Source organism: Phoenix dactylifera, chromosome 4 (assembly GCF_009389715.1).
Source record: "Phoenix dactylifera cultivar Barhee BC4 chromosome 4, palm_55x_up_171113_PBpolish2nd_filt_p, whole genome shotgun sequence".
In the NCBI taxonomy this organism is placed as follows: Eukaryota; Viridiplantae; Streptophyta; class Magnoliopsida; order Arecales; family Arecaceae; genus Phoenix; species Phoenix dactylifera.
In genome coordinates, this window is record NC_052395.1 from 11,851,575 (window position 1) to 11,871,928 (window position 20,354).

Below are 20,354 nucleotides of genomic sequence, written 5' to 3' on the forward strand. Positions count from 1 at the left end.
GTATATCTATCTCATTTCATTAAATTAAGCATATTTTTGGCAATTTTGCTCTAAGATGAGTACAATTATTGTAGGCTGAGAACGGCAGCAATTATTTTGCATCTTGCTGTGTGAGTATGAGAGCAACACACTACTTTTCAAGCTGGACACTGATGATGAATATGAATTTGCATGAGATATGCAGGTATACAATAGTGAATGATGAAAACAATCATGAAAACAATAAATAAACTTTTTCATTCAGAGACTGTTGAATCTTAAAATCTTTTAATGACTATCTGCTTCCCTTCTTAGTTTTTAAAATTATAAACTGTAATAGGTTCGGGGACTACCAACATTGTATTTATCAGCGCAGATCCAAACATGGATACCATTCGAACTTAGGGGCTTTTCATCAGAGATGATTAACAACATCATTCATAATGAAATGCGAGAAGAAAATCTTGGTGCAACTCCAAAACTAGTTTTATGCATGATCTGAAGGTCATATTATATAAATAATTTTGGCTAGCTGCCATAAAATCCCATGGCTCATTAGAAAAAAAATAAACAGATGGTTTACAACTCTGAATGAGATACCAGTTATTTAATTCAAGGTTCGCAGCAAAGAAAGGAGGAACTGTCACTCCTTTTTTTCTCTCTTTTGGCTAAAGTAAGATGATTGTATCTTTGGAAGATTCCTCCACTGATGAAATCACAACCACTGATAACATCATCTTTCTCGAGCTCCAACGAGCAGCTGAAATGGGGACGCAGTACCAAGTCGAAGAGCATCTTTAGACAAGCAAAAGCAGCCCGTTTGATCTCCTTGACCATGGCCACTAATAAAAGGCCAGTCGAGTCACCAAAGGAATGTGCAGCTCCTAACAAAACGTATTAAGGTGGGCATGTCATATCACGTACAAGAACATCTTTGGACAAGGAAAAGGAGGCTTTAATTATTACCTTTTCCTTCGACACTCCAATAATCACCCAATCACTAAAGTAGTATGGTAGCTCCGACCTAATTACCAAACTAAAAAGGAGGGCTCCAAAGAGAACGTATGACAGTAGGCGGAAAGTCATGCCTAGGAGCATATTTAACATGCAAAAAGGAGCAACTTTGATGCCTTTTGTCCCTGGGCACTTAGAATAATTACTTGGTCTCCCAATGGATATGGTTGTTGGTGTTTCTGTTTCAGTTTGTCTGTCTCTGTGAGTAGAAGCTTAAAGTTGTTTGTCGCCTCTCCTCGTTTTTATTTCAAAATTTTCTTCCATCCTTTGATGAGTGGAAATAAAATGGTTATTGCACCACTAACTACGGCGTTCTATATCCTTTGATTTTCTTTCTTTCTTTCTTTCTTTTTTGGAAGAAAGCGTTCTATATCCTTTATATCCTTTGATGAGCTAGTCAGTATGCTGCATTGTGGAAAATTAATGAACTATGACACCAGAAACGTCTGACTGCAAAATAAAATGTTTTAATAACGTTGACTATTTATCTAGATGAAAAGAAAAGAGAGAAACTGTGCATCAAGCGGACACAAAGAGGACTTTTATATGAAAAGACACGGTGATGCTGTGCCGGAAAAAAAAAAGGCATGGTGATGCTCTCAAAACAGTTGAACACGTAGAACAATCGCATGCATTTTCTATATATATATGAGAGAGAGAGAAAGAGAGAGAGAGAGGGAGAGAAAGGAGTCTTCTTTTTATTATTATTATTATTATCTTTTTTTTGTTGTTGTTGTTGCATCTCACAAAACTAGTATATATTAAATTTTGCTCGATACTTCGCAGTGCAAATTGCAATATTCTATTTTGACCAACTCCTACGGCTCTTTATGCTTATCTTTTCTCATGTCACTTGGCATGCTTTCCAATTTGTTGCAGTGCTGGGTGATAGTGTTTCATTAAAAAGAGTTACAAAAGGGTGAAAAACAATGTTCAAAATGCTCTATTAGAAGATACTTCAAAGCAGCAACCAAAGCAAATTTGCATGATATTTTGTGTTTTCACAGCAGAAATGCCAACGCCAGAATTTTTTTCTCTGAGGAGAGATACCAGCTGAAATTCTTTTTCACAAAGTAATACAATTTACTAAGTGCTCATATTAAAAAAATGTTTGGATTACATGCTTTGTAGGATATTAAGTACAAAATCAATTGTAGATTTCTATCTTAGCTATCTTTTTATTCTAACAACATGCATCCGAGAGTGTCCACGTACAAATATGTCGATGCCTTCAAAAGAGACTGTTCTTAAATTCCCTATTATTGAAAAGGGACAACCAAGTGGACAAAACATTCTCCTTCCAAAGGTAAGCGCCACCAAAGTGGCAAGACCTTTATTAAAAGAAAACAAGCTACAACTCCCTGGTTTTCCCAACGAAAAGCAAAGTTAAGATCATAGATTTCGTATGACCACACCTAACAGAATTCCTTTCGTCCCAAAATAATTCTATCTCAGAGACCCACATGAGATCCTTTAGAATTGTCACCGAATGTTAATCAATAATGATCCTTTTTTAAATTGGTGGTTGTTAAGAAAGAAACTTCACCCATGATTATGCTTCAAAAGAACTCTCCCATTTGTTATGGCCCCATAATGCATAATGGGCAAAAAGCCTCAATTTCATAACCAAAGAAGTAATCATCTTAACATATTGATAGGGGAAGAAAACCAATTACATCAGCCCATGGTTTTGTTCTTTTGAGGGTAATGATCATACTGTCAAAAAAGGTTTAGTGGGGTGTCGTCTTGGAATGATAAGGTTGACATTGTTCACCAAGAGAGGGAACATATAATAGAGGTTGGTGGATTTTTAGCTTGCTTTTCCACTTTGCCATCATTAGGCTTCTAGATCGTGTGGGTGGTCCAAAGCCTAATCAGGATGGTTGTAAGGCCGTATGGGCAAATCGTGAATAGAATAGCATGTCTCCCTTCTATTTGTCCTGTCATCTTTTATCATGTCAAATTATGATCAAAATGTCATAATAATTATTAAACTTCATGTGTAAGATAGAGTTTAATTAGCTGTACCAGTTGCCTAATGTTGTCTTCCTCTCTAGTCATGATTAGTCTTTTATAAACGAAGTAACAGTTGTAGCCAGTATAATGACTTTGAAAGAAGCTAAAGGAGGAGGCGATCTTGTGAAGTGCGATTGCTGTGAGTTCCAAAAGGCTAATGAAATAGTTAACTCCGTTCAGAATTAGCTGCTACACATGGTGGACTGGATTAATTGAGTTAAGCGGCTAGATCACACAACTGAATGTATTTAATTGTCTTTTTTCTTTTTATGTGAAGAGGGAGGAAGTGAAAAGCTTCTATCTGGATTTATTGAAAGAAGAGGATTTGCAAGGTTTGCAGAGAAGCAGATTACAACCATTGAATTGTTTTAGACATTGAAGAGAAATTCAGAGATTCTGAACAACAAAACAGAAGCAGTGAAAATCCCTGTTTTGACGCAAGAGAATAGAGGCATTGAGCAGCATTCTGATGATTCCATTTGGTCTTTTCACTGCAAATGACCTTCCACTGGTAAAAGGAGTGAAGGGCTTTGTGTAAAGTGAAGGAGTTGATGGAAGCTTTCTTCCCCAGTGTTAAACTATTTTTCAGAGCCAACCACATGAAAACCTTAATTTTTGAGCACAGTTGCTTTCCAAATTAATTTGAAGAAGGGCCAAAGAAGACCTCCATGATTGATGAATTTGTAAAATGAGTTGACTGAGAAGTTGCCGTGGCTTGTGAATATTTTCACCATTACCCAAGTTGAAGAAGGTGTAGTTACAACCAGCATTCAAGTCCTTTTTTTTTTTTTTGTTACCATTCAAGTCTTTAATGTCTTTCCAAATGGGGGAGATGGTAGAGAATGATTTCCTTACTTTTATACCAAATTTTCTTCTGGCATAATGATAGGCACTTTTAATCTGACCAGTCCAAGGTGCCTTATGTTCTCTGATTAATTTCCAAGCCCACTTTGCCAATAAAGAGTGATTTAAATTGCTAATCTTCTTTAAGCCAAGACCACGCTCCTTTTCACAAACTCTCTCCCTACTTTTTCATAAGAAGGATCTTATCAACTGATCTATTCTGTTTACAAACCACCGGAGAAGCTTGAAGACGGACATACAATAGGATGGCAAAGCAATTAGAACTGGATTAATCAAAATTATTCTACCACCTATGCTAAAGAATTTACCTTTCCAGGAAGCCAGTCTAGAGCTAATTCTTTCAATCAGAGGCATCCAAGATTGTCTAGGCAGCTTCTTGTCACTAAGGGGCAGACTGAGGTATGTGAAGAGAAAGGATCCTTATCAAATTGGCCAAATACTTTGCTTCTTCCCAATCCACATTAATAATCGAACTCTTCTGAAAATTGATCTCAGGCTAGTTCAAACCCCAAGTAATCCAGCTTTAATTACAACAATATTGTCTCTCTTCCCGGCACATAAAAGAGATATATTTTATTGTCATATTGCATAAGTTTGTCATGTTGCATGCATGATTGATATGATTGCATCCTTTGGAAAACAATCAGAATCTATGCATTTGCATGCTGGTGTTAAAATCCATTTCCGGATATTAGCCAATTGAGTTTACAATGTAAATGACTTGAAGTTCAAGGACTAAAAAGCTACGTAGTTCAGATTCGCAGAAATCATGAATCAAGCAGAATTGTGACACTAGGTGCAAAACTTCAGATATATTTTAAAGAGGACTCCTACGATAACAATCAAAAATTTTACTAGCATGAAAAGCTGGCAATTGATAACAAAAATATTTAATTTTAGGCATTCTGATCCATATTCATGCATTGAAAACAACTAAACTAAAACTCGTTATCAAAATTAGGAGCCAAATAAATTCAATCATTGGCATTGATCAGTCCTTGTCAAGGTTAGCTGTGGCCCAGCTTTAATTTGTCAACCTGGGTTTGAATTCGCACTATGTTGAACAATGACTTCCACTCGTTATCTAACCTGGTTCTAATTTTGACGCAAGTCACAACTAGTTTGGGTCCCCGCCGACCTTCCAGCGTGGTCAACTTTCGTAGATACGCCAAGTCCGATCGCAATCTTTGAACAAGCGGCGATTACGTACGAATGTCATGTGAACTGCGGTTCTCCCAACTTCGTTTCCTTCCTCAGAAGACAAACGGCACATGGCATCTCCTCTAAAAACTTGTTCTCACGAGTTCCTGAGGTGCACCTTCTTATCAGTCCAACCATTAATTAAAAAGCCTAGATGACACCATGGCATCACCAAAAACCTTAGCCTCTTGTAGAGTAACTACTCGAAAAGATTGTTTTAGGAGCACTGCTTTCTACTGTGGCCTCGGTGGGGAAATGCCAAAGATTAACAGAATATAATTCCACTTCCCTACATCCCACCAACCATTTCAAGCGTATTTACTCTGTTACCGGTTGAAAGTATGCCTACCTTCTCTTTTGTGCTCTCTGCAACTCCACAAAACTCCCCATATCATACCAAAAACCTGAGAAAGCAGGGGGTAAAGCCTCACATTCCAGTCCCTACATAGAGATTCTTAATATATTTAAAAGCTATTGACGGCCGAACCATCCCAGGCCTCTGGTCTGTTTAGAGATCTCCCTCAGGTTGCCTGCTTTTGGGATTCCTTTATTGGCCTGCAAGCTAGCTTGGGATTCTTCACCGTATGGAAAACTAAATGCGGTTGGTTGTTGAGAGGTGGTGAAGGAATTTGCGTCTGTTTCTGCATTGTTTATGTTCAGATGGGTATTGTTTATGCTTGAAATGTTACTATAATTATCTGAGCATACTTCGGAAGGGAGGGATTTCTTTCAGGGGATATCATCTGACTGCTTTTTATTGATCTTCAAATAAATATTGGTAGTTGTTGAGATCAGAACATGAAGATATAGGAGAGGTTTTGCTTGCAGCTCTGGGTTAAGCTTGAGGGATAGCTATTGTATATATATATATATAAATCTGTTTTAGTGATCTCTAGACTTGTAAGAGATTTTTGTTTTACTTTGGTCATTGTGTAGAGGTTAGGTCGCCACAATTCAAAAAGGCTGAGGAGTGCTACAGGCTGAAACTAAATTTCAGTTCTTTTTTCTTTTTGATATTTTTGGTTCTCTTTTTGTGTGGAAAGAGAAGCCTCTCTAGATTGAAAGAATGCTTGCTCTGGAAAGAGGAGTCTTCGTGAGATTAGCAAGTTTTCTGATTCTTATTCTTCTTGCATGGCCGGCGGATTCATCTCGACACCCTCACAAACCAATTCAAAGCCACAAGGCCAGCCAACCTGAACCACTGAAGGTAATTCATTCTGTTTCAAGCTTGCAGTTCTTTGAAATTTAGCATGTTAGTGAACATCTAAAAGGATTTCTTCTCCATGGGCATTTCATGATATTTCTAATTCAAGTGCATGATGAAAGCGACAACTATTAATACTTGAATTATAATTGTTGCCTTTCCATCAGCTTTCTTTCTTTTGTTGGTTGAGGTGGGAGATGGTAAAGTTTCCTAATTATTCATGAATAAAAAGGAAGGAGACATGTCAGCCTCATTATTCCTTTTTATTATGTTGACTGAATGTGTTAGTGTAGGTGTAGATACATAATCCAAAAAAACTCTGTGTTTGATTTCCTTGGGATTCTGCATGCAGCTTACTCCAAAACTCTCATTCCAAATCACACTCCATGCATTCCTCTTCTGGGCCTCCATTGGTTTCTTGATGCCTGTTGGGATAATCATAATCAGGATGTCGAACAGAGTTGAATGTGGCAAAAGGCTCAAGGTTCTCTTCTACTCCCATGTCATTGTACAGGTAAGCTCAATCGCATGTTACATTATCTATAGCATTCGCAGTGCGCCGAAGTATATTTAATCTACCTGGTCTCTTGTCCACGTCTCGCCAACTGTTGCTGATGATTTGAAAAGCTTTTTGAAAAAAAACAAGAAATAACTGGTTTTACTCCACAAAGTCTCCCCATAACATTTTGTCTTGTAAACTTCCACACTCGCAACTATATTTTCTTTTCATTTCAAGTGACAGATGATAGCTGTCCTGCTTGCCACTGCTGGGGCAGTTCTTTCTATAATGAACTTTCAGAATTCTTTCAACAATATTCATCAGAGGACAGGATTGGCACTCTATTCGATGATATGGATTCAACCTTTGATCGGCTTTCTCAGGCCTCACAGGTATGGAATACAATTTTACGCATTAAAATGAACAAATAACATGTGTCTATTGCTTGCTTATATATGTATGTATGTATGTATGTATGTATTTTTTGGATCAAGAACTAGTTACTGAGGGTTTGTTTATCGTTTTATTTTTTTCTTAGAGGAGTGAAAGTAAGGAGCATATGGTACTTTGTCCATTGGCTACTTGGAACTGGAATTCCTATATTGGGGATCATAAACATTTACATTGGCCTGCACACCTACCACGAGAGGACCTCCAGAAGTGTAAGGTTGTGGACTCTTCTCTTCACCGCAGAGGTTGTGATCATTGCTATCATCTATCTTTTCCAAGACAGGTGGGATTATTTGATGAAGCAGGGAGTGATCCTAGGTGACGAGCAGATCAGACCCACGGACCATATAACATCTCCAAGTACCAGTCAAAAGGAGTAAGCATCAATATCTTAGTGGAAAGCCAGGATTCTTTGGGCTTGCTTTCAGCGCTCATGAATTATCCTAGCTCTAGCATTGGCTCAAACTCTTTTGTCCTTCCGCCAGTGCATTCTTTTACCAAGTTGTAATAGTGAGTATTTTGGAAACCGTAATGATGGAATGGGAGCATTGTGTTAGCTGTATATGAATTGACTTAGTAGCTGTATGCCTGTATATTAGCTGTATATTAGCTATATTACTAACTGTATATTAGCTATACACATGAACTGCATGTTAGCTGTACATAGTCACCTTCATCTATAAAAGGTGGGCTATGACATTGTTTGAAGTATGAACAAAGAAAATAATCTTCCCTTCTACGTCTCCCTCTCCTCTTCCACTATCTTTCTCTCCTCTTCCTCTACTTCAATTCAACATGGTATCAGAGCTTAAGTTTGTTTTCAAGAGAACTAAGGATGAATCAGAAGTCATGTGATGATTACAACAGGCGGAGTCAATGAACCAAGAGGAAGGTTTACTTGAGATGGTAGAGAGGGTTGTGCGAGATAGAACCTGATGAACTATTGCCTCAATATCAACTGTAGTAAGGGATGAAGTGGGCATAGAAGAAGAAGAGGATGCAGATGACAAATCAGTAGAAACAACAGTCGCAATCCGGTGACGAGAGCGTTTGGGCTTTCTAAGCTGCTTTCATCTCCTCAGCTTGTTTCTTCCTGCACTCTGAGATCTTATAGCCTATTTTGCCACAATAGAAACACTGTTTCTGAAATTTACTAGATTTTTCTTGTCTGACTTCGAAGAGGTAGTTGCAGCCATTAGAACAGAAGCAAAGGAGATAAAGGGAGTGGATAAAATACCAGCTGATGTGGCTATAACCATATCAGTAGAGAAGCCTCGACGAGTAGCCTAATGAGTCTCCTCAGAAAGGGCTACCTCCACAGTCGGTCGAGAAGATCGATGAAGTAAGAAAGCCCTAGTGGTCTCAAATTCATCGCAAATGTCTATCATAAGCTGAATAAATTGCCGACAATCCCTATATTCTTGAAACTTCTTAGTAGAGTCCTCATTTGTAAAATTAGGATCAGCCAGGAAAAGCTGATCCCAAAGACTGTTGATTTGTAAATGGAAGTCAAGAATAGATTGACCAGATGCTTGATGCAACTGATGAACCCTGGACTCCAACTAAAACTGAAGAGCCAAGTCACTGAACAATTGTAATGATTTACCAGAAATTTTCATGCAAGCTTGGCATTTCGAAATTTTGCGAGTAGAGTCTGAATAGAAGGCACAGATGTAAACCAAGATAAAAATCTTACAATGTGTACTCTCCCACTCTTTCCGTCGTTCTGCAAAATCAGCATTGGACTCTGTAGAACCCTGTGTAGGAGCCTTCTTATCTCAGGTGACAATTCTCAATTATCTATGCCCAATAAAAAAACAGACATCTGTTGGGACCAAATATTATAATTGGTCCCATCCAGAACGACCTTAATAGGGCGTGTAACATCAGTTGACAAAACCATAATTGAAATCTCAAGCAAACTTATGTCTTCCTTCTTTTTTTTTGAGATGTGACAGGAACTTCTTTGTGTCACATCCCTTTACCTAGCTTATCAGACAACAGGATTCAGAAGATGTGATCGAAACTCTTCCGTTATAATGCCTCTGTACCTGGCACGAGGAGAAGGGCAAAGCGGCTTTGTGTCACGTCTCGATGTTAGACAGACATGACCAAAGCTCTTTAGAGGAGGTGGTCGAGAAGCTGCTGCATGAGGCGGCGGGGCCAGATTTGATGCGCTCCTCCCCTCCTCTCTTAGGAGGCGCTGGAGACGTGACATTGACCAAAGCTCTTTGGTCAAGTGTGGGGTCGTCCTTCCGCTCTGGGGACTAAGATCCCAAGAGACCTAGGTGCTCTTGTCACACCGGATTGCGGCTGTTGCTTCTACTGATTCGTTAGCTTCTGCATCTTCTTATTCTTCTATGCCCCCTTCATCCCTTACTATAATTGATATTGAGGCAATAGTTCATCATGTTTTATCTCGCACTGCCCTCTCTACCATCTCAAGTAAACCTTCCTCATGGTTCATTGACTTCGTCTGTTGTAATCACATGACTTCTGATTCATCCTTAGTTCCTTTGAAAACAAACTTAAGCTCTACCATCTATGGTCTCTTTGAGCTTGGTTTTCCAAGTTTAGTTCAGTTCTTACTCAGCAAGGTTTTACTCCTAGTGCATATAATTATGCACTATTTTTTCGCCGATCTGAGGCGGGTATTGTTCTCCTCTTGTTATATGTGGATGATATGGTTATTACAGAAGATGATGTCTTAGGAATTTATGCACTTCAGCAATTTCTTGGACGACAGTTTGAGATGAAGGATTAGGATCCCTTAGCTACTTTCTTGATCTCGAGGTGACATCCAGCTCAGATGGCTACTATTTTTTTCGGGCTAAGTATGCTTCCGAGTTGATATCTTGTGCTGGATTGATAGATAGCAAGACTGTGTAGAGTCCTCTGAAAATAAATGTTAAGCTTCTTCCCACTAATGATGAACCATTGACAGATGCGACTTTGTATCGTTAGTTGGTTGGTAGTCTCATTTATCTGACTGTTACACGCCCTGATATCTCTTATGCAGTCACATTGGTTAGTCAGTTTATGCATGTACTATGCTCTATACGATATGCAGCAATCCTACATATCCTTGGGTATGTTAAGGGTATATTGTTCTACGGTCTGTATTTCTCAGCCCACTCTACCTTAGATATTCAAGCTTATTCTGATGCTGATTGGGATGGAGACCCTACAGATCGTCGCTCTATCACCAGCTATTGTTTCTTGCTCGGTTCTTCACTCATTTCTTGGAAAAGCAAGAAGCAGACGGTTGTCTTTCGCTCCAGTACAGAGGCTGAGTATCGTGCACTCGCAGATACTATCTCTGAATTCTTATGGCTTCGATGGCTATTACATGACATGGGTGTTTCTTTGACCAACAGTTTCTCTCTCAATTGTGATAATATAAGTGCCATGCAGATTGCTCATAATGATGTGTTTCATGAGTGAACAAAGAACATTGAGATAGATTGCCACTTCATTCGACATATCAAGCAAGGCACTCTTTAGTTGGTACATGTTGCTTCTACAGATCAGCTTGCTGATATTTTTACGAAGGCCCATCCACCAAGGCGTCATCGGAATTTAGTTCGCAAACTCAAGTTGTCATCTTCGCTACCATCTTGAGTTTGAGGGAGGATATTAGCTGTATATGAATTGACTTAGTAGCTGTATATTAGCTATATTACTAACTGTATATTAGCTATACACGAGCTGCATGTTAGCTGTATATAGCCCACTTTCATCTATAAAAGGTGGGCTATGACACTGTTTAGAGTATGAACAAAGAAAATATTCTTCCCTTCTACGTCTTCCTCTCCTCTTCCACGGTCTTTCTCTCCTCTTCCTCTACTTCAATTCAACACATTAGATTGAGAAAAGGAGAATATAATTTAGGAGTATAGTGGGGGCTTTGTGGCTTAGAAAGTGTTTGAGATGCAGACATCTGCTCGGAATTGGGATTCATTGTATAATATAAATTTAAGCATATGTGTATACTGATCAAAACAGGATTATTTGCAAGTCAATCATTTTCCTTTTTGTAATTCTAAAGTTTGTTTCATCTTTTGAAACAATACAGTGTTCAAACATGATTATGATCTGAGTCATGCTAAAAATTATCTTGGACTATGATGTAGCTAGAACTTGTATCTCATGATCTTTCCCCATCTAAAGGGCTTCTTTTGCAAATCTTTTGCTATAATAGCTTTCAAAGTCCATAAGCTTTCACTTATTGTTTTCTCTTGTAGGAAATGATAGTGTGATCGCACTAGCCCAAGACTACCAACCACAATATGAAGAAAAAAAAAGCAAGCTACATGCAAAGACCTCTAAAGATGAATAAGAATGAACAATTAATTAAAGCAACTCAATACAAAGATGGAAAACAACCAGCTTGTGGTTGTATTCCCAAATACAACAAATTGGGGAGGTTTTTTTATAGACTTTATGGAGTCTTTTAGTATATACATCCACACTAATTACATGTAATTAAGGTTGTATAGAAAAATGAAGAGACACTATAGGAAGATGTAAGATAGAGAAGTGTATGAATATATTAACCATCTTGGCATGAATCTAGATTCATTATGTATCTAGACCATTCTAAAATATTAACTTTACTAATTTCAACACTCATCCTTAAAGTGGTATTTTGGAAACAAGTCTGAGTTTAGTACAGAGTGACTCAAATTGTCCTTTAGAGAGTGACTTGGTGAAAACGTTGGCAACATTCTCTGGACTTAGGGCCGGCCCAATCCTTAGGCGACTTAGGTGGTCGCCTAAGGCCCCGGACCAAAGAAGGCCTACCGCAGGAAAAGCCTCAAAGATAAAATGGAAAGAAAAAAATGCCCCTATGCGAGTTTGCCTTAGGTTGGCCTACTGCAAGAAAAGCCTTAAAGACAAAATGGTTGTAGGCCCCCCAAATACGTTGGGCCACTCTTGTCTGGACTTTGGACCTCCAAAGCACTAATAGTGCCATCAAAAACTTTTTTGTGAATGAAGTGATGCTCTAGCTCAATATGCTTTGTTCTAGCATGACATACTGGATTCATTGCAAGCTTTATGGCACTTTGATTGTCACCAAGAAGTATGGTTGGCTTGTGGATAAGTGAATAGATATCTTCAACAAGCCTCTAAGCCAAACACATTCTTAACCTTGAGCAGCAAGAGCAGCAACTTTATATTTTGCTTCTTTGGTTGGCAAAGAAACTACATCTTGCTTTATATTTTGCTTCTTTGGTTAGCAAAGAAAATGCATCTTGCTTTTTATTACACCAAGAAATACTTGTGTCACCACAAAAGAAAATATAGCTAGATGTAGACATTCGATCATCCAAGTCACCTCCCAAATCAACATCCATGTAGCCAAGCAAAGAAAGATTAATTCCCTGTTTATAGAATAATTCCATATTAAGTATAGAACTAACATACTTTTAGACTTTCTTTACTGCCTCCAAATGTGGTGCATGCATAAACAGGCTAATCAACCCAACAGAGAAAGCAATATTTGGCCTTGTTATGGTTAAATAGAAAAGACTACCAACAAAAGTACGGTAAGGTTTGAGGATCGGTCAGAAGAAAATCTTCGTCACGTTTCAATTTCACATTTACATCAAAAAAAAAAAAAAAAAGGGAAAAAGAAAGCACGAGGCATCATATCTAGATCAGCTCATGTAAGTTTTAAGCCGAGTTTTTAGCAAGCCGAGCCGAGATTTTCTTTTAGATATGCTATCCACCCTTGTTCTGGTTTGGCTCCTCATAAACTCATTCTCAGCCTGCTCATGAGTGATTTGGATCAGGTCAATGTAGGTCGATCAAAAATCTCAGGCAGGACATGCCTAACTGCAATGGTGAGGAAGCATCGAGAAACCTCGGACTCGTCAGCTCCCGCTCTGCTGCTCAAATGCATCCGCACAGGCCAACCTCATCAAGACCTCGCTCGGCTTTGACCCCATCCTTCAGACGTTTCTCCGGCCAATGCCGTAGACTTTCTCGATGAAATGCCCCACCCTAACCCAACCACCACAGGAGCCGCGATTACGGCATTCTGTAGAGCAGGACAAATTGCCAAAGCCCGGAAGGCTTTAATGGCATCAAAAACCAACGGAGGCTTGAATGCCATGATTGTTGGGTATATACCCTTAACGGCTATTATTCAGAAGATTTACAGCTTTTTAGGCAGTTCCAGACATCTGGTTTCGATCCACTTGCGTCACGCACTCACGAATGCTTTCAGTCTCTGCCAACCTCAATGCATCGGATGAAGGGAAACATATACATGATTTCAGAATGAAGAAAAACAAAAATCTAGCCGTAGATGTCGCGGTGAGCAATTCGCTGGTCAATCTTTATTTCAGGTGCGAAAGCATGGGTGATGCCGAGAAGGTGTTTAGCTGCATGCCAGATAGAGGTGTTTCCACGTGGACGGTCATGGTTTCAGGCTATGCAATGAATGGTAGTTTGGAGAAGGCCATGGATTTGTTCAATATGATGTCATGCGGAAGCATGATTTCTTGGTACTCAATCAGAGAGAAGGATACGATGAAGTGGCATTTGAATTGTTCTGTTAGATGAGAAAACATGGTGAGGTTCCTAATAAGTCACACATGTCTTGCAGTTCCAAAAACATGCAAACCTGCAGTTACTGGACAATAGTAAGGGGGTTCATAGTTGCCTTCAGAAATCAGCATGGATTACGATTGTTGATGTCGGATGTGCTTTGATGACAATATATGCCAAATGTGGTGAGCTTTTAGATGTTCAGAAAGTTATTGGTGAAATTTCAGAGCATAACACAGTCTCATGGTCGATCTTACTGGCAGGATATGCTCAGAATGGGTACATTACAGAGGCTGAGAGGATTTTTAATGGAATGCCAGAGAGAGTGATTTCACGGAATGTTATGATTGCTGGCTTGTGCAGAAGGCAATGCAAGTTAGAGCATTTGTTCTTTTCATTGATGTGATCAAGGATAACATGAAACCCAGCTGCTTCACACATACAAGCCTCCTTAATGGGTGCTCAAATCCCCAGTATATAAGAAGTGGTATAACATTTCCTATGTATGTTATAAAAATGGGCTTACAATCAGATGCTTCAATAGGAAATTCTTTGATTACTGTGTACGGGGAGCAAGGAAATGTTGGAGATGCTCGTCTAATCTTTGACACGACACCTTGGCATGATGTGGTCTTACGGACAGTAATTGTGGCTGCTTATGCTTCTAATAATAATGCAGGCGAGGCTCAAAGATTTTTGATCAGAATGCCACAGAAAATCCTGATATCTTGGAACAAAATGGTGCTTGGATACCTTCAAGAGAGCAGACATGTTGAATGCAATGCAGTAAATGGGATGAGCAACCTACATGCACTATAATTCTTTTATGAGATAGGGCAATCCGAGATCAGCACCTGATAAATTCTATTATAATCATGCTTTAAGTGCCTGTGCTGTCATTAGAGATCTAGAACAGGCCAGAGCAATCCTTAGCAGAACTGTCCAAAGAGGGTTGATATCAGATTTGGCAGTGGGGAATGTATTGATCACTGTATATGGGAAATGTTTAGCTCTTAGTGAAGCAGAAATGATTTTTGACAGCATGACTAACTGTGACATGACATCTTGGAATGCATTGTTAACAGGCTATTCACAGAATGGACAAGGAAGTGGAGTCCCGGATTTCTATGAGAAAATGCAAAGATCAGGAGTTCAGGTAAATAATGATTAACGTCACATTTATAATTCTCAGCTTGCAGTTGTCTGGGAGAGGATGCTGAAGATCAGAAATTGTTTGATTCTACAGAGAAAAATAATGGTATATGTCCCTCCAGGGAGCTTGTATGATAGACATTTTTGGACAAGCTGGCTATTTTAATGATGCCGAATTTATTATCATAAACATTCCAATAGAACCGGATGCAGCTGTGTGGGAGCATTACTTGGAGCTTGCAAAGTGCATGGAAAATGTGCAAGCTAAGTTGAGTACAATAGGAGAGAAAAAACATACCTAAAAATCCTTCGGATCCTGTATATATAAAAGTGTGGGTATAATAGAGCTGATATCCATAAAGAAGAGGTACGTCGTAACCATCAAACATGCAATAACTACTTGGACGTGCAGGACGAGCTGTAATTGATCTGCAACATGTCTTAAAATTGTGTGGGTCTATAACTGTCCTCCTTAATGAATTTAACTGCTCTCAATGCATCTCGATTCAAGAACTCGTGGCACTCAATTATTGGTCGATTGGTGGGTTGGTAGAAGAGCAGCAGATCAAATCTTTCATTTGGAACCAGATAATTCTTGTGCTTATATTGTACAGGTTGATTCTTTTGCAGCGGCTAGAATGGGAAGGCATGGCAAAATTAAGAGCAGCAACGAAGCAAGAAAAGGCATCTAAAGTTTATCTGGATGCAGCTGGAATGAGATCAGGAACCAAAAGGACATCTTTCTATCTGGTGACTCCTGCCACCAGCAAAAGGCTTCCATCTTTGCAACACTATAACCTGTATGGTAGCTAGATCAAAGAAAGATATGCACTAGATTCTGAACTCTTGGGTTGTGGTATACTATGATTAACAGAAAATGATAGGAAAAATATGCACTCTTAATTCATGGAAAAAGTTGGACATAACCGGTGAATATAGCAATCGACAATATGACTACAGGCGGGAGAATCACAAATGCTCCAATTGTTGCAAAGAAAATGGAATCATTTCTGCGAGCTACTTCATTCAGGTAGGCCTGTCGCTTGATGTTTCTTCTCTGTGAAATGGTCAAGGAATTCCTACTTGCTTGCAACCTTTTACCTAGTGGAAGGCTGAAATCACCTTCCCGGTCTCCAACCAGTTCATCAAGTTGTTCACAAATTGTAGGCTTGCGAGTGTCACCATCACTCTCATAACCTGTTAGGGAAGTCCACCTGAGTTATATTGGAACAGAGTTGGTTTTTATGAATCTATAAGATGTCAAAAGCCTTTTTAGATAATCTCTAGATAACATGTACATACTGCTGCCAGGGGATGTGGAAGATGTCAGTTGTTCCAAGAGATCCAGCTGAGTGCGTGCAGAAGACCCTGTTAGAATCACACATACAGGCATGAGTTATTAATTTGTTTACAAGATAAGGCTACAAAGATATGAAACAGTAAACAAAGCAGACATAGTTTTTCCCAGTTGGAAAGACATGATCCACAGTTGCATTTCTAGATAAACCGAAGAGCCATTTAGATGATACGGCCTGGCCTGTCATCAATTCCAGAATCGTTCAAACATTACTACACGGTCGAACAATTACTTGTACTTCTGATTTCAGAAGCCATGGTCATCAAAATGATGTATTCATCGAAGCAGATGATGGGCTCTAATCATTGAAGTTGAAGTTGAAAGGCTAGTGTACCATCAGCATTAACTGGCATTTCATAACATTCAAAGGTTAGGGATCATTCTATTTCTAAAAAAATATTTAATGGGTAGCAAATGCCAGCAAGCAAAATGAACAAATTAGCTCCCTTCTTCCCCTATCATCAGTGACAGCTAATAGTCGCTTAGATGTGTAGTCTGATTAAATACTTTCGAAGAAAATAAAAAGAAACTAAACTTTCTCGTGAATAATGAAAAGAAGAATAAGAAAGTTGATGATTTCATAGAGAATTGAGTGATGAAGAACTGACATGATGGCTTGGACGTGCAGGGGAGAGAAGAGGAAGCCTCTGCATGCAAAGGGAAGGGGCTGGAGTTGGTGCAGCGAGGGCCAACGGAAATCCTAAGGGAAACTGTGGGTGTATAAAATAAATGTAACAACTGATAGAAGTAAACTGCCAAAGAAAAAAGCAAAATTGTGCAGTTCCTAGCAGTTTGGTAATGGCTAATTCATGAATCTAACTTGAGGAAAGTCCCTAAGGCTCATCCTTTTTGGGTGCTTGCTGAATCTCGCTAGAAACCTACTGACCAATCTCAGCTTGTTCTTTGGATTAGAAGTTCAGTTTGGCGTGCTGTAGATTGGATACTTGTTCCTCCATGATCAAGATATCATTCCAATTCTCTTATGGTTTAAATTTCTACAAGATATCGTTCCTATTGCCTTATGATTTAAATTTGTAACCACCATGCAAGTATTCTTGTCATAAAAATATTCTTTCAGAAATATGTTGCTTTGTGAGCTCCACTTGTTACACTGGATATCTACATGAATTTTTTTGGTTTACAATTGAAACTGAAAAGAACAGCTCTACCTGTTAGACTCGGATCATCGGTAACACCTTCTGATCGTGCTACTTTACAAGGAGGTAATTTCTTCTCTGAGCTTGTGGGCTTTACTAGGACTAGTGTATGGTTCTTTACTTGAAACCTCTCTGGAGCCTGAATCCTGGGAGCTGTTGGGAGAGAGGAAGAAGGGGCAATATTCCGGGCCATGGATTCTCTAAGAAGTGTTAGAGAATTCCATGTGGTTATATTTTCTGAGAGTATTGTCCAGTGGTTATAATATTTTTGTTTATCGACCACAGAAACAGAAAAACGGAGCACCACATGTTTGTTTGTATTTGTGAGAGCTCAGCTATAAGTTTCTGGAGCACCACGCACAGCCTAAGCGAGTCCACTGGAAAGATGGTTGCTGAAATGGGGCTCCTTGGCTCGGAGTTGAAGTTAGGCATCCTGAGCTAATAGCACTTCGAAAAGGCTCCGCTTAATTAATAAGCTGATCATCGAAGCATACTTATCTGTACGAGATGCACGCTGATGCCGCACCGTTAGGCTTTGCTAAAGCGAGCCTCACATGTGGCGCGTCCAGGAACATGCATGCAAAAAAAAAAAAAAAAACCCTTTTATGTGCACCTTTGGATCCACGGCACGCACAAAGAGAAGAAAATTTTCCTTTAATAAAACACTAAGAGAAGGATACAAAGTCTTTTTTTTAATATATGATTTAATGCATTGTGGATATTTGGATTCTCATTAGGATTTGCTAAGGCTAGCGGATCTTTGGATCCTCATTAGGACTTCCTAAATAGAACAAGAGCACCATTTGTGGTGCGTACGAGCAATCATATCGAAATCTATGCTTCGCAGCAATCTTAATGCTGATCTAAGGGCCAATACTCCAAGGAACTATCAAATAATCTGCTGAGCTTCATAAACAAATCTCTTCCTTTTGGGAGGCAAGACTTGTTGACAGTTTTATCTATATCTTAGATGCTATCTTAAAAATGTCCAAAAATATTATTAACACGATTTGTAGAGAGTTGAAAAATATGCCAAGTAAAATTCATGATAATAATTGTTGGTGGCCTTATTTTATGGACATCATTAAAGCAATTATTGGTACCTATGTGCCAGTAAAAGTTTCTCCATCCAAACAAATATCATTTATTAGTCGAAAAGAGGCTCCGCAAAACATCAAGGCTTTGTTGTGATTTTGAGGTGCATTATACTTTTGTTTGGGCTGAATGGAACTGTACATGATACATATATTTTTTTAGAGGTTAGATGTAGAGAAGAGCTCAAATTCCCACATCCACCTAGAGATATGCATTTTAATTAAGTATACTATATTGGTAGTTATATGTTTTAACTTTCATGAACAAGTGTTAAATTATATATATGCAGGTAAATATTGCTTGGTGGATGCAAGGTATTCTCACATATCAGGATATAGGGGGACCTACATTGGGAGGTATCATCTACCAGATTTTTGCCATGGAAGTCAACCAAAGGGTATATATAAAATTTTTAATCATGCATATTTCTCATTGAGATGCACTATTGAGAAGACATTTGAATGTTGGAAAAGTAGGACATTTGGATGTCGGAAAAGTAGATGGAGAATATTGAATACAATGTCTAACTTCCCTTATCATAAACAAGTTCAAATTATGGTGGCTTCCTTGGCCATTCATAACTTTATTAGGAATCTTGCAATTAAAAATTTTGAGTTTCATAATTATGAAATTGATGAGAATCTATTTCCTCTTAATTGTTTAAAGATTAATGAATCATAACAAGAATCTAGCATAGAACAAAGCCGAACAAGTAATTATAAGATGGATGTTCTGCATGATCGTATTGCTACTCTTTTTATTACTAGTTGACTTCTTTCTTTATGAAATTGTGCATGTAATATAGATTTTATGATTGTATTATTCATATTTTGTATTTGAGTAAACAAGAAAGTTGCCTCTTGCATTTTTGTTGCTATTAGAATCAAGAATGCAAAACACTTTGGTAACATTAATGGTTAATGCATATTTCAGATTTGTTATAGACATGTTGGCATCAAATATATATTTGATATTTTGTTATAGTGTATTTGTGGAATTCAGTGATTTGTCAAAATTAACCTATAATATATCATTGTGTATGAGAAAAGAAAGAATAGTGAAAGCATTGGATAGAAAAGAGTTTTAAAATTTCACTTTTGCAAGTGTGATTGCATGCATCTATATTTTTCTCCAAAAATTAGGTCTTAAATATATTATACTATGTAATGATATATTAATATATGTAATAATTGTAAACTTCATATTATAATATTGTATTATAATTATTAACTGACATTAGCTATATTATCATATCATATCATATCACATCATGTTATATTATTATACTATAAATATACAATTATATTACATTATATCATAATATTATTTTATTATGTTATGCTATTTTACATTATATTACAATAATATATTACATTATACCAATACTATAATATGTAATAATACAATATTATATTATGTTACACTATAATAATATTACTCTATGTAATAATACATTACTATGTTATATTACGTTATATTATATCATATTATATTTTATTATTATGCTATAGTATACAATATTATATTAACTATATTATAATAATATTATATTGCATTATAGTACAATACTACATTATATTATATTATAGTAATATTATACTTTGTAATATATTTATATAATAATATATATTTTATTGCATTATACTCTACTGTACGATACTGTGCAATATTCTTCATTACCATTTTGTCATACCAAAAGCATTTTTTTTGGTTTGGTTACCAAATACATATTAAAGTTCACAAAACTTTAGAAATATAGTTACCAAACATCAAACATCTTTTTATAAAAACTCTACTTCTCACAAGCTCTAT

General features: G+C 37.8%; 3 protein-coding genes across 4 annotated transcripts; 2 read left to right on the plus strand and 1 right to left on the minus strand.

Annotated features, from left to right (window-relative positions):
• Positions 1–5,213: 5,213 nt before the first annotated feature.
• LOC103722344 (cytochrome b561 domain-containing protein At2g30890-like) lies at positions 5,214–7,788 on the plus strand. The gene is made up of 4 exons (XM_008812872.4): positions 5,214–6,280; positions 6,630–6,791; positions 7,020–7,168; positions 7,315–7,788. The coding sequence occupies exons 1-4, from the start codon at positions 6,140–6,142 to the stop codon at positions 7,604–7,606; spliced, it is 744 nt and encodes a 247-aa protein (XP_008811094.1). The 5' UTR covers positions 5,214–6,139; the 3' UTR covers positions 7,607–7,788.
• A 5,008-nt stretch (positions 7,789–12,796) lies between these two features.
• On the minus strand, positions 12,797–17,689 carry LOC113463761. 2 transcript variants are annotated; one of them, XM_026810493.2, is made up of 5 exons: positions 17,460–17,544; positions 16,523–16,636; positions 16,236–16,301; positions 15,861–16,130; positions 12,797–15,731 (listed from the first exon to the last, which is right to left on the minus strand). In XM_026810493.2, the coding sequence occupies exons 2-5, from the start codon at positions 16,551–16,553 to the stop codon at positions 15,622–15,624; spliced, it is 477 nt and encodes a 158-aa protein (XP_026666294.1). In that variant the 5' UTR covers positions 16,554–16,636; positions 17,460–17,544; the 3' UTR covers positions 12,797–15,621. The 2 variants fall into 2 exon arrangements, with proteins under 2 accessions (XP_026666294.1, XP_026666293.1); XM_026810492.2 differs by lacking the exon at positions 16,523–16,636 and having other exon boundaries at positions 17,460–17,689.
• LOC103722351 (pentatricopeptide repeat-containing protein At2g33680-like) lies at positions 13,590–15,068 on the plus strand. The gene is made up of 6 exons (XM_026810490.2): positions 13,590–13,787; positions 13,840–14,106; positions 14,148–14,522; positions 14,617–14,760; positions 14,867–14,937; positions 14,981–15,068. Exons 1-6 carry the CDS (start codon positions 13,590–13,592, stop codon positions 15,066–15,068), a joined length of 1,143 nt encoding a protein of 380 aa, XP_026666291.2.
• Positions 17,690–20,354: the final 2,665 nt, after the last annotated feature.

Coding starts and splice junctions, on each gene's coding strand:
- LOC103722344 (XM_008812872.4), top strand. CDS start 6,140: ATGCTTGCTCTGGAAAGAGGAGTCTTCGTGAGATTAGCAAGTTTTCTG. Junction 6,281..6,629: donor GCCAACCTGAACCACTGAAG/GTAATTCATTCT, acceptor TTCTGCATGCAG/CTTACTCCAAAACTCTCATT. Junction 6,792..7,019: donor ACTCCCATGTCATTGTACAG/GTAAGCTCAATC, acceptor TTCAAGTGACAG/ATGATAGCTGTCCTGCTTGC.
- LOC103722351 (XM_026810490.2), top strand. CDS start 13,590: ATGGGTGATGCCGAGAAGGTGTTTAGCTGCATGCCAGATAGAGGTGTT. Junction 13,788..13,839: donor AGTGGCATTTGAATTGTTCT/GTTAGATGAGAA, acceptor CATGTCTTGCAG/TTCCAAAAACATGCAAACCT. Junction 14,107..14,147: donor TTAATGGAATGCCAGAGAGA/GTGATTTCACGG, acceptor CTTGTGCAGAAG/GCAATGCAAGTTAGAGCATT.
- LOC113463761 (XM_026810492.2), bottom strand. CDS start 17,640: ATGGCCCGGAATATTGCCCCTTCTTCCTCTCTCCCAACAGCTCCCAGG. Junction 16,302..17,459: donor CGATGATCCGAGTCTAACAG/GTAGAGCTGTTC, acceptor TGATTCTAACAG/GGTCTTCTGCACGCACTCAG. Junction 15,732..15,860: donor GTCGATTGCTATATTCACCG/GTTATGTCCAAC, acceptor GCTACCATACAG/GTTATAGTGTTGCAAAGATG.